Here is a 21,253-nt window from a genome sequence, read left to right as displayed (position 1 = left end):
TTGGTTCACACAATTAGCTGCATAGTAGAAGGTCTTCATTTATATTGCTCCCATTCACACACAGACCGATGCAAGGTACCGCTATGTTATGGTTTTAGGGGCTTGCTTGAGGACACTCAAACAGGATACTAGGCGGAGCAGCATCAAACTGAGAAATTTGCCATTCCAGACAACTGTTTTATCTCCTGAGCCACTATACTGATATTTTTACTTTTCTGATATTTAATTGCATGTTGTTGAGCTGATTTCTTCCATTCATGTACTCCTTGTGTTCCTCCAGCTGGGCTCTACCCTTTGTGATCTGCTGGACATTTCTACCTGCCAACCACCATGGAGAGCATCAGTGAGCTCCAGGACCCTTTGCTGGAAAAGACCAGCAGACATGTGGTCGCTAATGACTGCCAGGGCTACCAGTGTGACTACCCCAGCCACCCATACCAGGAAAACCTCATTGGCTACTTCTACACAGGGACCGATGGCCAGCATAAGACTCATCAATTCCTGGATGCCACTTCCTTGCACCTTGCAGTGGAGGCCTTCTACCGACCCAGCTTCATCCTGTGCAAGGACGATGTCAGCCTTCTGAGCAAGGAGTCCAAGAGCGACAGTTTTGAGACGACCTTCACGGAGAGCAAGGACACTGTGTTGGACGTGGGTGTTTCCACCGAGGGTCTGCAGGATAATGCACCAGGAGACAAGGACGTGAAGATACAGACGGTGTCCTACGACGTGGAAGAGGAGCAGGGTCACCAATATGAGGTGAGAGGTCACAGAGAGGTCACTCTCCAATGAGAAACATGCAGGTACAAAGGGAGTTGAGGAAGTGGTTATGATGCTGAGTGGAACTGAGTGTGCTGTGGTCCTGGGATCCTTCAGAATATTTCAATATTAAGATGCTGGGCGAGTTTACGCTATCTGCACATGAAAGGAGCCAACACTATGTGCACCTGCATAATTATCCTCGGCTACAGTACCAGCTGTATAGGAAAAGAAAACTAACTGCAACCAACCAACGTATTAATTGAAAAGAGGCAATTTGCACAGGTGGGAGCTGCTTTGCAATACTGTGTGAGGCAATTAGACTACCAAGGCTATCTTGAGTGAAATACGTTTCATAATTTATTCAGAACTGTCAGAGCCATGATTCAATAATATTGAGTTGTGGTGTAGTGTAAAGGCAACTTATATATGACACTGTTTGTGTTTGTGTGTTGCATATAATTGCATTGCAAAAGTTACATCATCTGATAGTATCTAATCCACACTATTACACCACTGTGGCTTTGACTACCCTTTGCAAAGAAAACTCTGACAGCAGAAGAAAGGCGGGGTAGGAGCTTTTCAGAAGTGATAAAAAAGAAAATCTAATTTCATGCCGGGTGAGTTGTGAAAAGGCCCCACTGCTCTAAGTTGGGAGAACTATCGCTCCCTAGTCCCTAACTGGACTGCCCATCAGTCCAGCTCCTGTCACTCGGAGGGCTGGCAGATGGATAGAGGTACTGCCTGCCATGTATGCCATAACTAATGCTGCCCTTTGAGTGTATTAAGCAGGGACTCCTCTGATGCATGGCCCTCTGAGCAGGTGAGCTGGGAGCTAAAGTTATTTCTGTTTCAATTACGTGGATCAAATTAATATGATTAACGCTCCTGATGAAAGTAAGATTTCCGGTTGGAGACTTTCTACTCTGCACCTGTGTTTCTCGGTCCCCTCCTCCCCTCGGGCCCCTCCTCCATGCATATGCGCTTCAAATGTATTGTGTGCAAGGGGCATGGTGGCACAGTTGGTAGTGCTGTCGCCTCACAGCTAGAAGGTCCTGGGTTCGATTCCCGCTCGGGACGCTGTGGGTGCTGGCGGCGTGTTTCCTCCTCTGTGTCACACACTATTCACTCTTGTATAAATGCTATTTTTCCCAACGTTTTTCAAATAGCTCCGCCTTGGTCCTCAGATTATGAGTTATTTCCTCCATGAGATATATTTCTTCAATAATTTCCATACGATTTTTGGTCCTTTTAGACATTTTCTAACTAACAAAAAATACATGATGATGAATATGCATGTGGCATGTGCAACTATCAGCAGATTGTAAGGGAAGAGGGATGGCATTTAACACTGGAAAAATCTATGTTGAAGTTAAAAAAAAACCTCCTGCAATTAGTTGCGGGTTCCATTACGATTACTAAAGTAGTTGGCAGTTAATAATCGATTCGATAATGATTAATCGATTAATCGTTGCAGTCTTAGTTTGTGTGTCAACATACACATTCTGTGCCTCTGTATAATACGTATTTGCAAGTGGTAAGGTTCTCTGGACAGGGGTAGAATACTAGCTGTGCTGGAAACAACTCCCCACGGCATTAGATCAAACATTTCAAGGGCTTTTACTGCTATATAGAACATGACCTGGAAAGGGAGAGTGAGACGATCTTCATTATTAGCTGCTTCTCACGTATACTAAAGTCCTGCCACTCAGTCCATAGGGATTTCTGGACATTTCTGCACATGATTTACCCTCGCTTTTCAGCACGTGCGTGCGTGCGTGCATGCGTGCGTGCGTGCATGCATGTGTGTGTTTTTTTAGCATGTGACAATGATGGAGCATAAAGGATATTGCTGGTGTTTAGAGATGCCAGCCAGTGGTGGAACGTCCACCAATTAAGTAAATATACTCCACCGTGAAAGGTATATTTACTCACGTACAATGTTGACTTTACTTGAGTATTTCCCTTTTTCTGATGATTTTTACTTTTACTCCACTACATATCGGAGGAAAGTATTGTACTTTTTACTTCACTACAATTATTATAAAAAAACAAATAGGCTATTAGTTACTGCATATTTAGATTACTATTATAAATCATACACTGACCACTTAAACCCTCTTTGTGAGCATCTTCTGTCTGTAATTGTAAGACAAAATGCTGACAAATCTTCAAATATTTTGATAGAAATTGTGAAATGTGTTAGTGCCAGTGCCAGCTATAGGTCTGGATCTGGGTGAAGGATGCCAGTGTGATGCCACTGGTCTCTGGTGACAAGGTCCAGGGCTGTCTGTGTAGCCCCAGGTTCTGCCCACTATTCTCTGCTGACTTTAACGATAGCCTACCTCTGGGAGAGCTGTTGGAGGGTCCTTAAATGCACTATGCCCAAGGTGGAGTGAGTCCCATCAATCAATCAATCAATCAATCAATCAATGTCAGTGTCAAAACATGGCTTGGATCTGTGTCAGGGGAGGTTTGTCAGCAGACTACAGTTGACTTAGCATGCACACCCAAAATACTGGGAACAACAGTTTATTGCAGTAATCTGATTTAGGTGTTTACAATATGGAAAATTATGAAACTAGAGAATATAACATAAATACAATATAAGAAATATGAATCCATAATGTAAATATATGATATGTGTAAAAATAAACTTGTAAAATACTTACTATCTGGTGAAGTGCTCACTGTATGTCTTCTTCATATTCAGACACACACAGTTAATGCTAAAGGAATCAGACAAAATCGATTACATGCCCAAATAACTCAAGACAAAATACAACGGCGCCGCACTTGTCTTGATCAGCTTTTCCTTACACTGTTGGTTGTGTATCACATTTATGTTGTTCTGTAAAAGTGTATTTCAAGTATTTATATGTGGCTTTGTATGTGCCTCGACCCAAAAAGTCGGTAGAATACTAGAATATCTGCGAGCTGGTTGTGGTGGCCCAGTCTGGGCCAAATTCCGCAAAAATGTCAGGGACACATTTTTGTCTCAGTCCAGCCCTGTTACACGAGACCTTTTCCCAATTTTATAAATGAGATAATGGTGACCACTTCAATAACCAAAGCAATGCCTTAATCAGGGTGAAATGAAAGCACATTGTCTCAGTATAGTTATGTCTGAGCCTAATGCCAAAGTAATCAATTCAATTAATAGCTTCCTTGGAAGTCAGATATCTTGCTTTGGAGACGAGTGAGTGTGATATACAAGCACACTTTGAATCCCTGCAGTGGAGATTAGTGCGATACATACACACTTTGAATGCAGCCAGTTTGATCCCCACAGGTAACGGCAACTCTAACAAATTAAGCCTATTCCTTATGGGGGGTAATTTATTTAAACAAACACTGTGGGACAATTGAGAGAGGTAAGACCTTCCTCTCTTAAAGGTCAATCACCTTAATGATAAGTTGTGCCGGTGCAGCCAGAGTAGCATTACAATTCATTAGCCTCAAATGGAGGACCAATACAAGACATCATAGGGAGACATCCTATGATCCTGTGAAATCGGCTGAAATGAGGAGAGATCTTGAGGAGATGGAAAGGGTCTATAATGCTGCAGAGGCAGTTTAGCACATAAATGACACTGTCTTTGTGCTGTCACGCCGCGATGATGGAACAATCCGTTCATCCTACGTTATCTGTCGGGTCGCTCGTGGGTGTTGACAGAGGTACCAAATCCTCTGTGACTGGCTGAGTACATCATGTGCTGGGTGGTAGCAGAACAAGGGCAGATAGGCTTGTCCGGGGGTACGAGCTGTGAAACTGCACCACTCTTTAGGTTTACAAAGGACTCCAGATCTACTGTAATGCACGTTTCACTCTCCTGGTGTATGGTTGATTTATGATCGTAGGATTTGAAACAGTAAAAATGTTTCCGGTATGTGTCAATATTAGTACATTTTACTATAGGCAATTAACTCAAATCTAAACTGTTATGTGTGATATGCTCAGCTGGACTCTTATCCAGGGTGACTTACAAAATCCAAAATTGGAGTATAAGTGGCATGAACACTAGTCAACCATCAACGGTAAATAGAGTACCAAGAAAACAAGTGCTACAGAGTAACTTTGATAGCAGGGAAATGTCAAACCGAGTATCTATCTAAATAACAGACTTAGTATCTGAATCACCAAGGTTATTCTCAGCTTTCAAATTATGACATTCATTATAAAAAACATAATCTCATATAAATTGGTCCATTTGAACATCCAATGCAAGACAATCTTTGTAACATGATTATACTCCTTCAGTCAACAATTAAATTATTCAAGACACCATTCCGCAAAATAAATGTGTTGATAAAGATTTGTGTTGCTGCCCCTCCCCTCCCTCCCGGCTCATGGCTCTTTACAGACAGGCCAACGGCACACAGACAGCAACCTCTCCGCCGACCGTGTCAGTGTAGTGTTGCTGCAGGAGTGTGAATGAACCGTGCAGTCACTGGAACAAAAAACACCTTAGTAGCATTTGAATACCTGTTCTGTGAACAGGGTCTGTTTTCTGAACCCAGAGTCAGAACAAAATGTGCAGAAGCAGCGTTTTATGCACCATACTGTATATTATGGTGCATACAATATAAAATACAATCTCCCAGAAAAGTACAAGTGTGCTACCAACTCTGTTCTTTTAAGCAACATTCTTCAAAGCAAAATACCTTTCTTTTTGCCACTGCCTTTTACTGAGGTTTCCTTTTTAATTTCTTCTGAACTGTTTTTTTTTAATGTCATTTTATAATATATTTCTTTTGGAATATAAAATACTGAATTACTATACTATACTGGATACTATACTGGAAACATGCCTTGCCTTGAGTTGCCTTCCCTATAGATTAGATACTGTAGTTTACTTTAATTGTAACATGTAAGCCTCAAAATTATACTGTAGTCTCCATCTGAATTTGGCAACGATAGTTACAAACTATTACATCCAAGACTGAGGCCTGCCATTTTCAATGGCCTGTTCCTGTCTGAGGCTTATTATACTCTTTCTCTCCGTTTTTCTCCTAATGAGCTTTGGCAGGGCCTAGCGTCCTGCGTCAAACCCACTGTCTTCGGCAGAGCAATTCAAATTTCAAAAAGGCAGTGTGGCAACTATGTCTGTGTGATTTGCTCTACTTTTTCACCTTCTTTGCTAGAGTGACAGCTCCACTGATAGTGAGAGTGAGGACAACTTCATTCTTCTGCCCCCCAGGGATCACCTTGGCCTGGCTATCTTCTCAATGCTCTGCTGCTTCTGGCCCCTGGGCATTGTTGCCTTCTACTATTCTCATAAGGTAAATAATAAAAATAAATAAAGGTTCTCACAGCTACTTTGTCCTGCCCTGTGTTAGAAATGCTAATTACACTGCACACTGTTCAAGGTCAGTATAAACCTGAGTGCTTGGTCGAGACTATACATTTTCCACACCTGTGACTACGCAGCAAATTGTTTTCAGACCATTGGCTACATAAACTGCAGGTTTTGCTCTTGTTACAACCCCTGCAGACACACGGCTTATTGTTTCTCAAATAATTAAAGGTGAGAACAAAGAATTGTAACTTGTCATTAATATTCAGATTATGTTTATTCAAGGTGCCTGGTGGCTTAGCACCACGAGGACCCGGGTTCAAAACTGACCACTGTCTTGTCCCGTGTGTCCCTATCAGAAAAATATACACACGGCTGATCTGAGCCCTCGCTTCTTACTGCGCTAATAGCTTTTCCTTCCCTAACATCACTAGCTGAAAGAATCAGGTCTAACGGCACCCTGGAGCATCATTTATCTCAGCAATTTGCCACATCTTCCATACTAATTGCAGAGACAATTACACTGAAATAAATAAATGTGTGAAAACGATAAACAGATTAAGGGCAAGACCTGTTTGTTTATTTATATTTGGAGGAATCCAAAATGGCCAAACAACACATTTGTCTCTGTCTAAGGGATAATGACCTAATTGCCATGGCAACTAATGGCTCCCTCAGAGCGTTTGTGGCTTAACACATACGTACTCATGTTCACTTTTAGTTGGCACTGATGGGTAACATTTAAATAATTTCACTCACTGCTTCCTTTCCCCTCCCCTCAGACTGGCAAGGCTATCGCTAAAGGAGATTTCTCCAGAGCTGGCATGAGCTCCAGACGAGCCCTGTTCCTGTCTGCTCTCTCCATCACCATCGGGGCAGGGATGTACGTGGGCGTGGTAGTGGCACTTATAGCCTATCTGTCCAAGCCTGGGCCTGTATAGCAGTGGGACTAGGTGGCTTAGTGCGGATCAAAGAGAGAGAGAGAGAGAGAGAACCAGGGAAGTCGCAATTAAGACAGATGTCCATGCATAAGATATCCAGGAGCCACAATTGTTTGGTGAACTGAATAGTTGGACTGCATTCACATTGATCGGGATTCGGGACTGTATCATTATTTCAGGACTCGATGATCCCATCAAGGTGTTCCATCACAGTTAGAGAAGAATGCTGACGGAAAGACGATGTTGAAATGGAGACTGGTCTTTCACGAAGAGTTCTGAAACTACCTACAGTACCAACTGTATAGTACCGCTTACGCACCTCAACACTGCAAAATCCTGAGTGTTCATTTATCTCTGTGTCAAATTGGTTGGGCTTACTGTTATTGCAGTGTACTCTGCCATTTTCAGTACTCTGTATGTGATCTTCGTCATTACGATTACAGAGATGTATAAGTGTTTAAGTTGTAAATGAGCTCAATGGGGGAAAACATATTTGGCATTCATGATCGTTTACCCTAAAAATGTCCAGGAGATTGAACCATATATTTGGTGAACAGATTGGGACAATGAGTGGATCGAATCCACTTACGCAGAACAAAGGGAATTGTCACAGAGTGTAGGCTGCTGAGCAGTGGTCAAAATAACAGTTAATGTTTATTGTAGGCCTATACTGTAAATCTTGTCAAATATATTTGGCATGAATTAACTCATGTCATGTCTCACTACTTGTTATTCACTGTCAGAGACAATGTGTGTGTGTGTGTGTGTGTGTGTGTGTGTGTGTGTGTGTGTGTGTGTGTGTGTGTGTGTGTGTGTGTGTGTGTGTGTGTGTGTGTGGTGGTGGGGTTGATTGTGTGCTCATAGTGTTGCTGTCACAATGTATTGTTGGTAGCTGTGAGTTATATTGACTATTTGCTATTGCAGATGGGGGGCCTCTACTGAGATCGGCACAGGTCCTTTCTCCTCTCTCTCTCCAGAATCACTCAATGTCTTGCCTTGAGGTGACTTTAGCTGCCATGTTGCCGGCATCCTTAGGAAGACAAAGCCTGTTACTCTGAAATCAGGACATCGGAAACAAAATGAGGGCAGCCCTTCATTCTTCTCAAGGAATCATTCTCCTTCACTGCCGCGCCCAGCATCTCATCAGCACGTATTGTTAACTGCACAAAATTAGAAGCCTGGAATGGGCAAACCGTTTTTACAAGGATACTAGTATTACAACAACTAACCCCCACATTGAACTGCAGGAAGCACGTTAATACGATAGGACTGTTGTGTGTGGCCATGCCCATGACATCACCCTGCACTCACTCACACACACTCAGTCACTCAATCATTCAATCATTGTCTGTGCCTAATCCCCTCTGTCTCTCCTCCCCACTCAGACTGACACACCCAGGCTGGCACACCTGCAGCAGATTCCCCAATTGATGCAGCCCTCTGCTATAAAAGCCAGCCAGCTCAGTGTAAAGGCAGACACTAGCTCTGATCCATAGCTCTAATGTGTTTCATTTAAGAGCTATGTTACGCGCATCTTTCACTGCTCGCATGAATGCAGACCAGCCTCTCACCAGCGTAAATAAAAATAACGTTTTAGCTACTTACCAAAACAAAGGTGGGTTGTGTCATTAGAAAGCCTACTTTCCTTAGTGGACGCACTCTGAGCCCCCACCACACGTATAAACGGTGCTTTTTGGCCAGAAAGGGATTTTTTTTCACCGGAGGAAAAATATTTTCTATGAGGCAATTCTCTGGGAAATATCGGTAGAAGGCGCAGTGGAGTAACAAAGTATTTTTTTCCCGGTGGAAACAAAATCCCCTTTTGGCCAAAAAGTACAGTTTATACGTGTGGCTCAGAGTGCGTCCACTAAGGAAAGTAGGCTTTCTAATGACACGACCCGCCTTTGTTTTGGTGAGTAGGAAAAACGTTATTTTTATTTACGCTAAAGAGGAGAGGCTGGTCTGCATTCATGTGAGAGGCAGAAATTGAGAGTAACATAGCTCTAAATGCAACGCATAGAGCTGCCCCCCCCCTCATTCTCTTGTTTTGTCCGGCATCTCCAGGTTGTTTCCTGAGTTCTTGGTTTGGTAAAGTACTATTGATATTATTTGTCTGCTAATTAAATTAAACTTGCAATGATTCAATACTCCTGTGGGGAACAGTTGGTTAATAAAAACTGTTAACTTCATTCTGTTCATTCTGTGATGTCCTTCCTTATGTTGAGGTCTCCAATTTGAGCCACATTTACATATTTGTTTGGAGACCGTAACAGGACTGTAATGCGGGAAAAACGCCACTGCACCAAGCCTAATTGAGAAGGTGGTTAGGTAAGCAACTCTTACAGGACAGCAGGAACGGCCTGGCTTCCTACAGTATATCTGTCTGTTTCTCTAGCAGAGAACAATCAAACTAATGCATGAAATGGCTCAGTTGGGCTGTGATGGGGGGTTGGGGTTGTGGGGGCAAAGTGTGCTCTCATCAATGGGAACTGTAAGGGTGCTGAAGAGGGCTCACTGAGTGAGAGCTGTTTTCTATCCCTCAGTAGGAGGACACAACACCCACACTTTCTATTAGTCATAAAAGTCTTATGCAAAAATAAATAAAGGTGTCCCTATTTTTGGCATGTCATTATGGGTGAAAATTACACAAACATTGTATTTAATAATACAAATAAATAAAAACTAGCACATCTACAATAATTGAGAGCTTCTCTGCAATTTTCTCTATTTGGGCTTTTAAATAAGTGGCTGTAGTATGAAGATGAACCTTCAATATTTCATGACATCTATTCTGTCTTTTTTTTGGGGGGGGGGGGCAATAAAAGAGGTGAAGCCATTGTTTTGTTCAAAGGAACACTTTACTGTCATTTTAAATATAAATGTCTTGAGTGTTCAGAGTAAAAGCTGCCATATCTCCATATCTGCCCGGCACCCATCAATGTGTTGATAATGTAGTAATTGAATTATAATAATTTCCTAGCATAGTTAGTTCAAAACTACCTGACAAATCTGACAGCCGTTTATGGTTAACATGTAGGCCCCCACTTATATATACCCCACTTTGTTTGATATCTCCACAGTTTGTCAGCATTTGTCTCTGCGTTGCATAGCCCCCAATATGTGATTGATCGGATAATGAGTTCATGACTTTTGTCGAGTCCTATGAATCGAAAGGAAATGCAGTGTCTTCCAGGCATATTGGCAGCTTGCAGGAAACATTTAATGCTGAGATAAGCTGTGCATAGGCACACAGATAGACACAAAGGCAGGGGTGAAAACATAATCTCCACTGAAGGATTCCCCTTAGCATTCACCAACGTGTCTGTGAACTCTGAAGCCTGATTTATACTTAGTTGCACACTGGCACGTATCGCACAGAAAATAGATAATCTACTAGGCCTATATCACTATTTGGATGCACGTCACTGGCAAGCAACCAAGGCATGGAGAGGGAAGACATTTTCTCAAAGCGCTGTTTAGTTTTCCAGGTGTTAGCATCAGGTCAGCATCCATTTATAAACCCTGTTTCCCAAGCCACAACATCACTTAAAAGTACAACTCATCTTTTGAAGCATTTTGCCTATGTAACGCTTATCGCCCCGCCACACCTTTGTCGCTCAGCAACGCATGCCTCTCACTGTGGCAACAGCATTAGCCACGGACACACTCTGGACTGATAAGAGCCTCCCTGACGCATCTCTTGGGCTTTGACTTTATCTCTCTGGAGCAACAAGGAAGCATTGTTGTCCATCAGTCCTCCTCGCTTTGACCATGTGTCATGATAAGCACAGACCGGACACATTTGTGCTCTGAGCGTTCCCCAAAACGTTTGCCATGTTACAGCCGTAGCGTCTAATGTGGCTCTCTCAGATAAGGCTATAAAGAGATGTGAAATGGGCTCTAATTGCTACATCAGTTTCTGAATTACAGTAGGACACTTCATAGAGGGGGAGGGAGTGGATGGGGAAGCTGGTTTGGGTAGGCTATAAACGATACGTAGCTTGCGGAGTTAGTTCAGTCAGATATACTCCAGGGGTTTCTTGCTGTGCTCAAAGGCGCATACATATACTCAAGGGGTTAATATGCTGCATTACTATGTGGGTGTATTCAGTGTGTGCAAGACCCACATGTCATTACAGTCATTCGCTGATGTTAAGCTGATGTTAAGCTCACCTAGACTGCTTGCTTCTTCCTGCCTTCCTGCATAATGGTTCCTGGTTGTTATGTGATGTTTGCTCCCACCGCCACCGGTGGGCTATGTTACTTCTGTTCCACATGGAGGGTTGTTATTGTAAATCTATCTCCTTGCTCTTAATGTTTAATGATGCTGTTTAATTGTGCCAAGCAGGGAGAAAAATGTAGCAGAGCTAAACGCCAAGATCAAATATTATTATCTATGCACACTTCTCATTCTCATTCTATAATAAATATTGGTTAAATATATTTGTGAGTTATCCGACTGAACTTAATGTAGGCTGGGTAATAAAGACCATTAAGGTAATATTGATGGATACTAGGATCAATTCACTTTTTGGTCCAAAGTCTTCCTGCCTGACATCCATAACTGCTCACAAATGGCCTGCTGATAATACTTAGCTCTGAGGTTTTTTCGGGGTGAAAGGAAAGGCTGCTGGCGAGCCGCGCCAAACCTCAAATCTTTCTAGGACAGACAGTCAAGTCCAACTTCAAATCAAGACATACCAATATCCAGAACGAGACCAGAACGAGACCAGAGCAGCCAGGCAACAGAGTGCCAGTGAGCTGAGGTCTGTCTGCAGAGTTTGGCCTGGGTGGCATGCTGGCAGCCAAGGTTACCCAGGGACAGTCACAGCAATCACATCTGTCACATGTGTGACAATGAGTCAACATAACGGCCATGCACATTTACCATGTTTAAGGATCCAAAACCATTTGGACGTATGATGTTGAAAGACACAAAACGTTATGATTCAAGGAACATCACTGACTGATGATGTGTCCAAATGCTTCAGTGGCTATATGTATGCAATATGTATTGTGTGTGTGTCATTGACAACAATTGAGTGCAGACGTGGAGCTGTGGTGGATTATAATTGGTGAACCAATCCAGATGCAGTCCAACTATGGCCTGGTTGGCATATGCCTTACAGGCATATGCAAAGGCTCAATTTATGTAACTTAGATAGCACTTTATGTAGACTTAGATAGCATTTTATACAGAATTATAGCATTTTATGTAGACAGCACTACAATAGCATTTTATGTAGACAAAGCACTTTATAGTATATATGTACAGTTTCATTATACAGATATTCCACTGTTACGTTCTTAGCTTACACATGTTTCATGATAACTAATACGTTATGTATGTGATGTATTGCCATGCTTTTTTTTGTTCTTGCTTAATGTTCTTGCTTAATCGCTCTGGATTAAGAGTGTCCGCTAAATGCCTAGCTGTTGGTCCAACAGCTGATTTTTGCAGATTTTGCACAGGATAGGACAGAGCGTATAGATAATAAGTGGTGGGTAAACAGTGTAGTGTACTGTAAAGTGTCACCGACAGAGGCAAAATTCTGCCAAGCGCACTCAGCCTATGTGGTTAGGCTACTTAGGCAGTTATAGCCAATCAAAACGAAATGACAAATCTGAATGATGCATGTAGTTGTACTGATTATCACTTTACTCCATGTAGTGATTTGTGGACAAAATCTGTAAATGTAGGACCAATGTGTGTTTTAAAGGAAATGCAGTGTCTTCCTTTGCCTATTGGCAGCTTGGAGGAAACAGGCACAGTAATTTAGTAACGCCTGTTTTGACTGTGTGTGTGTGTGTGTGTGTGTGTGTGTGTGTGTGTGTGTGTGTGTGTGTGTGTGTGTGTGTGTGTGTGTGTGTGTGTGTGTGTGTGTGAGAGAGAGAGAGAGAGAGAGAGAGAGAGAGAGAGACAGAGAGCTTGTAGATCTGCTATTCTTGGCAAAATATAATTGGTGTAGAGAGAAAACGTATAGACTATATGATTTTCAGTGTCACTTTCATCATAAAGTGAAGGTAAAGAGTAGAATTTGACTGTAGAAGCAACATTCAAGTGGGGTTGGGTAAGGTTGTGTACTGTATTGGTGTAACCAGTAGGCCTAAATCAGGTGTGATAAACCCAAGGGAGCTCTGGTCAAATGAACCCTGGAGATGAAATCAGCTCCTGGGCCACGACAGACCATTTGGTGTATCAATCAATCCCCTCTCTCAATCCCCACACAGAAAGCCTCATCACTGACTACTGCAATCCAAGAATGACTACAAAGAAATTACAAATATTGACCAAGTGATTGCATCATAGTGTGTCAAACACTTGTCATGTACCCTGTCTCTCGCTTTGAAAGATATGAGACATTTTCTCCATATATATACACAAACACCATAACTATTGCTATCAGAACCACTTATTTTGTCAGGATTGGGATTTTGGACCCCCTCGATGATACGAGATGATACATCTCAAGGGGATATCCTTTCATAAGGTTCATACATACATCAAGTGTGTGATTTTATTATTAAATTTCACTTTGAAAAGAGGATAGCACTAAGCCTATACTGTTGATCATGTTTTCTCCTTTTTAATAAAGCTCAAGATTACCACCTTATGGCCAAAAGAATGAATTGCACCACCAGACTTTTTGAAAAAGAAATCTTCAAATGGTAAATGGTCTGCAGTCTGCACATGCACACATAAAAATCACACTGCAATAACAATGAATGTTATTAACTATATTTGTAGAACTGCTTTACTTTTTCTTGCATATATATTCATTTTTTTTTACTCATGGCTCTGTAAGAGCTACTTAGTTTATAAGAGATTGTCTGTCTGTCTGTCTGTCTGTCTGTGTATCATGTCTGTTTGTCCGGATGCTAATCTCACAACCCACTAGACTGATCAGCGCCCTTGTGAACACTTCTAGAACACTAGAAAGCCAACTTGGTACCTCCACACATTTTTACATTTTTACATGTTTATATGTTTATACTTTTTTTAAGACTGAAGTCGTGCCCAAATTTGGAGATGACCATCAATATGACATCACATCATCGACATTCTGCAGAAATGAATGGGTAAAATCTGTACAAAATCGAGTTGGAGGGTTATGAATCTGTATGTAAGCCTGAATGCAGGGTCACATAGTACATTATCACCATGCACACGGCTTACTTAAGACTTAGTTCCTCCCGTTCCTATTGGAACATTGGGCGACGAGTTCCCTCAATTAGCTCCGGTCGCTGGCGACCCTTCTTGCTACGTGCCTGCTGACACCCATCTGGCTTAGGTCTTCCTTGGCTGTCTGTCTGCGTGTCTTCTTTGGCCTCCCTCTCTTCCTCTTTCCACCTTCTGGCACCCAGTCCATTGCCACACTTGCCGGTCTCTCTCTTAAGAGGCAGTCGTCGTGCCCAGCCATTCTCCTTCTCCTTTCAGCGACAACGTCAGACAGTATGCTACCACTGCACTTCTCATCACCTCCTCGATGAGGATATGGTCTCTCCATGAGATCCTCAGGATAGATCTGAGGCATCGTCAGTGGAAGACATCCAACTTGTTGGTTGATGCTGGCTGTCTTCATCCACATTTCACAGGCGTAGGTCGCTGTTGGGATGACCACTGACATGCAAATGTTTGCAGAGCCGTTGGAACACTCCTGCAGCTTTGCAGATTCCGATTTTGACGTCTTTCTCCACGTCTCCTGTACTTGAGATGTTACTTCCAAGATAGTGAAGTTGTCAATTCTATGTCGTGTTGGCCTAGGGTGAGTGGTGGAAGGTGTTGGTGTTCTTAGCTTATCCGTAAAGCAACCTTTTCTTCATGCTCCTGTAGATTGTTGGTCATCTCTTGGAGTGCATGCTGGGTATGACTTCTTCTCAGTCAGAGGTCCAACTCGGTGTCGTGGAGCCATGCCAGCATATATGGTCCCAGGTCAAAGAGGCTGGCTTCCGATGGTAGTCTCTATAAGGGGCAGGTGTTGATGATATGGTCGGTGGTCTGCTCAGGTTCACCGCACTGGCAGTGCATGTCCGCCAATCCCCCACTTCTGCATTGAAGCGCCCAACCCCAGTTCGTAAGCGATTCAGTGTAGTCCATTGTTGGCGAGGTAGGTCATCTCCTCCTATGGTGCCATCTCCTGGTTCCCAGATGTAGCGATGCATGCAGGAGGGCCTGGCTGACTCCCACTCCTGCTTCCACGTGGCTGCCAACCGAGCATCTCTGGAGATGTCCTCAGAGGTGGAGTTGAGCATCTCTTGTGCTGCCTTATTGTAGAGGTGGCGGGACTTGAGTCTGCTTGGAGGCGATGGAGTTGTGGTGTTATGCAGGATGTGCCAGTCGTGCTTTTGAGCTTTCCTGGCCAGGACTAGGGTGGCAGCCTCCTGTTGGAGGCCGGCCGGTGCCATTCCCGCAAGGACTGGCAAGAGGAATTATACAGTATCTCCAAAATCTTCCGGGAACGCCTCGGGATCCCCCAGAATCAAGTTACTAATGTTGCTTTGGAGAGGGAGGTCTGGAGCTCTCTGGTGGAGCTGTTGCCCCACGACCCGACTACAGAGAAGCTGTTGAAGATGGATGGACGGACCTTTGTGGTGGTACGTGTCAGTCTGGTGCCTCAGTAGTCGTCTGCTTTTGAGAGGTCTCCAGCTTTAGGCAACGGGTCGAGATCAGTTCTTTAAGACCATCGGGGGAATGCCATCCAGCCCAGCACTTTTTCCCTCTCTTACTGTGGACTGTACGGTTCTTCATTAGCAAAAGTGGTTAGAAGTCAAGATCTGTAGCATCATCTTCTGTTGAAATAGTATGTGATCTGTCACTTAATATATAACGTCAACCTATAGGCTAGAGAAAGAGAGAACAAAACAAAAGAAAAATGCTCATTATTGGCAAGTTGTTGTTCTTGCCTACTGTAAATTGTTCTGGATTAAGGGCATCTGTTAAATGCCTAAATTGCAAATTGTTGATAAAATAATAAAAATACAAACTCACCTTTCTGTGTATATATTTAATATTATTTTATCAACAATGTACAATGTAGGCATTTAGCAGATGCCCTTAATCAATATAGTATAGGTAATATTAATATAGTTACCTTGCCATGATGGGACTCCAATGGATGATGGGAAATGAAATGAAATTCGTAGATTGTCTTGAAGAAATGAAATTCGTCAATTGTTTCATTGAATGAAACACACACACACACGCACGCATACACGCACGCACGCGTGCATTAACATCCACACCACCACAAGGTCCTAATAGCTATGTAGGGTAATACGGTACGGAGCTGCACTAATTAATATCTGTTAATTTGGGTCACTAGAAGAGTGACACAAATTCAACGTTTGCCACCTGGAAAGTACTACAAAAGGGGGTTAATCAATGTGGCCAACATGGCGGGAAGGAAACAACAAGATAGGGAAAACATTTGGCCACCCTGGCGGGAAGGAAACACAACCTTACCTTGGGTAGGAAACACAATATATTCAACAGTTGGTACTTTGAAGTGATGTGAAGAGATGTGAAGCTGAAACCGAAAACTAGAGAAGAGAGAAAACTAGACTGAAAACCGAGGTATGGGAGGCCGGGTAACCGAGCACACTGGCCCGATTATTGATCCCAGATTCAACCCATACCCCGGGGAGAACTACACTATAGCTGACGTAGATCCAGCGTCGTCCAGCTCAACGTCGAGCCCAAATTCAACATAGATTACACGTTGGGCCAATTAAAAACAGATTCAACACACATACCACATACCACACACACACACACACACACACACACACACACACAGCCCACCCTTAGGCCCATCACAATTACTACATAAGTATTTGTGATAATCGCAAAACTTTTGGGATAATAGTCATAATCATTCCCATGTTGGAAAGTAGTGGAAGTGGCAGATCTAGGAGCTCAAAACAGATTTGTGTATTGTTATTGTAATTTAAATAATTTATTAATACTTGTGACGGGCCTAATGTACCTCAATGTACCCAGGCTCCAGAGGTACATTTGGGGATTCCAGACAACATAGCGCGCCCACTATCATTGCCCGGGCGAGGAGACCCTCGACCCTACCGCCGACGTTCTGAGATCACTGTCCTGGCGGGGAGACCCTCGACTCTACCCCCGGCGTTCCCAAGGAGCATTCCAGACATCAAGGGTGGAAGGCATAATTTTCCTTTAAAAGAAAGTGGAAAAAAAGAGGTAAAAAACAAGTAAACAATGTGTTTTTTTAAGTGTTAGAAATAACTACACCTGTACGTGCCCGTCGGCCACCGGCCTACTTTATAACGATGCAACTTGGGAACCTAATAATACCCGTTGTCAACTTGTCATAGCACCCGTTTTAACTATCTGTCTGTGTCCCTTTTGTGCCCATACTGTATATGGAGATCTCTGTATCTGTCTGTCTGCCTGCCTGTGCCTGAAGAGTGCAAACGGACTGTGAAAAGTGGACTGGTTAAGTAATCAATTGGCAGGTGTGGGGTTGCCATGGCAAGCAATTGGATGAGGCAGAGACTGGAAATTGCACAGGTGAGGGATTTGGGCTCATTAGGTCCACTGGCAGAACCTTTTGTGGTCTTTCTGGACACCGACTCAAGGCCGGGAACTGCACTCCCTGTGGGACGCGTGTGTAACAACATAATTACATAATTGTAACATTGTAATAACAGAAACACTCACCAGTCTGCCAGGGATCCACAAGCCGGGGAGAGGCAGGGAGCCAAATCTGTACCTCTCCCCCAACACTCCAAGGACGATCCACAGGATGAGGCCAGGGAGAGAGGCAGGGAGTCAAATCTGTACCTCTCCGCCAACACTACAAGGAGGATTCCAGACAAGGATACCAGGCATCATATTCCTTTTAAAAATTAAAAACAAAGAGTAAAAAAAAAGTTAACAGGTTATTTGAAGTGTTAAGAATGATTTGGGAGCAAAATCAGGCATAGTGTTGCCTCTGGGGGGGGGGGGGGGGGGGGATAACCTTAAAAGCAACCATTCTGGCATTACATGACTGTTACAGCTCCACCCTCTGGGGGAAAAAAATGCTCCTTTAAAGCAGAGGTATACCATTCAGTATACAGACAGGTTGGAGGCTGTAATATGGGGGAAATTAACCCATTTAGACCTGAGGACGATTCTACAAATGCCTTCTAAATCATGACAGTTTTCTGAAAAACCTGTGTTTCTATGTCAGTGGTTCTTCTCAAACTATTTCATGTCAAGGACCCCCAGAAATGATATGTAATTGGTCACGACCCCCATCTCAAAATATGTTCGCTCTGAAAGAATATATATTCAAAGATTTGCACCACATTTTCACGATATTTCAAAAATAGCAGATCTACAAGCTAGTAGCGCAGCACCGAGTGCCGTGCTACAAGTTTGTAGATTTGCTATTTTTCAATAGCTAAAGTACATAATGATTACATGTACGTACATAACTGGTTCCCGTCCAGTACTACTGTAGAAATGATTTCAGACCAACATCAGGCATAGCTTCTAGGGCTGGGACGATATGGGTACCTCACGATACCATATGTGGCGATATTAGGCCCTCGGTAATGATATCACCATATTCAAAATATATTGTGATTATTGCGATATTCGATATATTTCAAGAGATTTCATCAACGGCAATTTTCATCGGCTATTTCAAATGGCTAAAATGTATACAGGACTGAATTGGTTTTTGTATGTTTGTAATAATAATCTAAATCTACAAAGTAACTAGTAACTAAAGATTTCTAATAATTGTAGAGGAGTAAATGTACAATATTTGCCTCTGAGATGTAGTACAGTAGAGGGTGAAAGTATTGCAAATTGTAAATACTCCAGTAAAGTAAAAACAAACAAAAAAAACAATCACACCCGTGTGAAGTGAGGAGCGCTCTTATCACCACATCACATTCCGTGCTCAGCCAATCAAATCATCACAAAAGTCATTCCGGCCAATCACTTTTGGCATCTTTTCTGCCCTCACTTTTAAATCATCACTATGGGGTGATCATCAGCCAATCAGTCACAAGCCAATGTTTGTGTTCACACAAACACACAAAGCTGGGCATATAGGAGGTGCTGGCGCCCCTCAATCAAAGTGCATTTCCAGTCAGTCAGTCAGTCACCCCCAGCCATGAGACATCAGGGATCATCTTACTGGTACTTAAAATGGGTATTTTATTTTACTTGCGTATTTTACAACTAATTTTACTTCTACACGACTACATATTATGCTTTTACCCCCACTAAATGTATTAATTTAGGGACTTGCAAGACCTTTCTTTAATATCTGTAAAATGACAACTAATAATAAATCAATAAGACCATTGCTGCGTCAAAAGTAACCAACTTTACCAAAAATGGTCAAACATCAGCCAAATTGTCAATTACCTCAGAAAAACAAAGATTTCTGAAAATAGCCGATCTACAAGCTCACACTACCTCACAGTGTGAGCTATTGCCACTGAGGTATTGCCACCGCTATGCTGTAGCTCATACAAAAAAGAAAATCTTTCTAACAGCAATAAATAATAGCAATAAATACTATTTAAAAGTATTTATATGCTGTGTTGGAATAAGTACTCACCCTACACACCACGTCGTTGTCCGGGAGAGAGGCAGGGAGACAAATCTGTTCTGACGAGGATTCCAGACAAGGGCAGCAGGCATAATTTTTCCTTTAAAAAAAAGTATATATAAAAACAAGCCCAAATTGATTAAATCAATTAATTACCAGCTGCATTATTTTCTGCGGGGGTCCGCTATAACTGACTACAGGACTACTGGACTAGCTTGCACATCGATTATAGACTCAGCTGCATAGAAGCTGGTAAAAAGAATAAGAAATCAGACCCCTCTGACGTGAGTGCTGTACTGTACTGTACTGTACTGTACTGTACTGTAGTAAATAGGTTTTCAATGTAATGAGTCCCGGGATGGTCTTTTAGATGAGTCCCAGGGACAACTATGTTAGGAGTAATATTTTGCCATTTTTACAAATTGCAGCATTTAACTCCCATTTCATTTTATATGGTTATAATGTGGTTATACTCATGTAGAAAACAGAAGAAGAAATGATTATTATAACTAAAGCTAACAAAAAAAACTAGAGAAAAAAACAGTACAGTAATGCATCCCGTGGATGCAGAGGTTGTCGTTTTATTGTCCCTTAACTATAAAATGCATTTTGGGATGCAAAGTGCACCCTATTTTAATCTCTGGTACTGTACTGTACTGTACTGTACTGTATTGTACTGTACTGTACTGTACTGTACTGTACTGTACTGTACTGTACTGTACTGTACTGTACTGTACTGTACTGTACTGTACTGTACTGTACTGTACAAGCCCTCCTCCCTGGCCTGTGTGTGTCTGTGTTAGGCTGTGCAACAGTGACACTTGGTGGTGAACAAACGCGATAAAACAAAAAATAGTAAATAAAATAAATAAATTGCTATAACATTTTGTAAAAAAAATACATATTGTAAAAACAATAGCTAAAAAAGCTAAAACGAAAGAAAAAAAACACATTCATCTTTTACCTTCTCTAATAACCTAAAACATGAACCTTGGTTGATAAAAACTAAAGTTGTCCTTTAATACAAGCAGATCATAAATGTATTCCACTATATTTCAAAAGGCCCAATTAATTCAGAAATGAATTATAAAAATAAAACTGTAGTGTACTGTACTGTAGTGTACTGTACTGTACTGTCCGTGCTCGGACACAGGGACACACAGTCACACACATAGCTGTCTATAGGAGTGGTTGCAATGCATTACTCAAAAAGACAAAACGCCATACAGAATATGAACACCTCTACAGTGCTTTGGCACCAAATCACAATGTTGCACATTAAACAATATCAACTGTGGACCCAGGGGGAAGATTTGTATGAAATGTATACAAATAGCACATCTACAAGCTCACGTGTCCAAATAGCGCCCCCCCCCCCCCCCCACACACACACACACACACACACACACACACACCACATGTATGTCAAATTGGAAATACTCCAGCAAATAAAAGCTTCATCACATCACACAAAACAACAATGCTTCCAACTAACTAACTAACTATATAGTTGCTGCTTTATCAATGCTTCTACTAACCAACTAACTGTTGCTGCTTTATCAAGGAACATCAAAGTGAAATTACACGCAGGCACTTTCATCAATTCCTTTAATGATAAGCAGTTGATTAGCTAAGCCAGTGCACCAGTGGTCCTTCCAAAGTTCCAGGACAG

At 42.3% G+C, this 21,253-nt stretch overlaps 1 protein-coding gene across 1 annotated transcript; it reads left to right on the top strand.

The window, feature by feature from the left end:
- Nucleotides 1–330: 330 nt before the first annotated feature.
- LOC310878408 (synapse differentiation-inducing gene protein 1-like) lies at nt 331–7,099 on the top strand (the record flags this gene model as incomplete). Its single annotated transcript, XM_083792740.1, has 3 exons — nt 331–759; nt 5,905–6,042; nt 6,839–7,099. 3 exons carry the CDS (start codon nt 331–333, stop codon nt 6,995–6,997), a joined length of 726 nt encoding a protein of 241 aa, XP_083648866.1. The 3' UTR covers nt 6,998–7,099.
- Nucleotides 7,100–21,253: the final 14,154 nt, after the last annotated feature.

This window comes from Protomyctophum parallelum (genome assembly GCF_964188405.1).
Source record: "Protomyctophum parallelum genome assembly, chromosome: 20".
Taxonomy (NCBI): Eukaryota; Metazoa; Chordata; class Actinopteri; order Myctophiformes; family Myctophidae; genus Protomyctophum; species Protomyctophum parallelum.
This window is presented reverse-complemented; position numbering and strand designations above follow the sequence as displayed.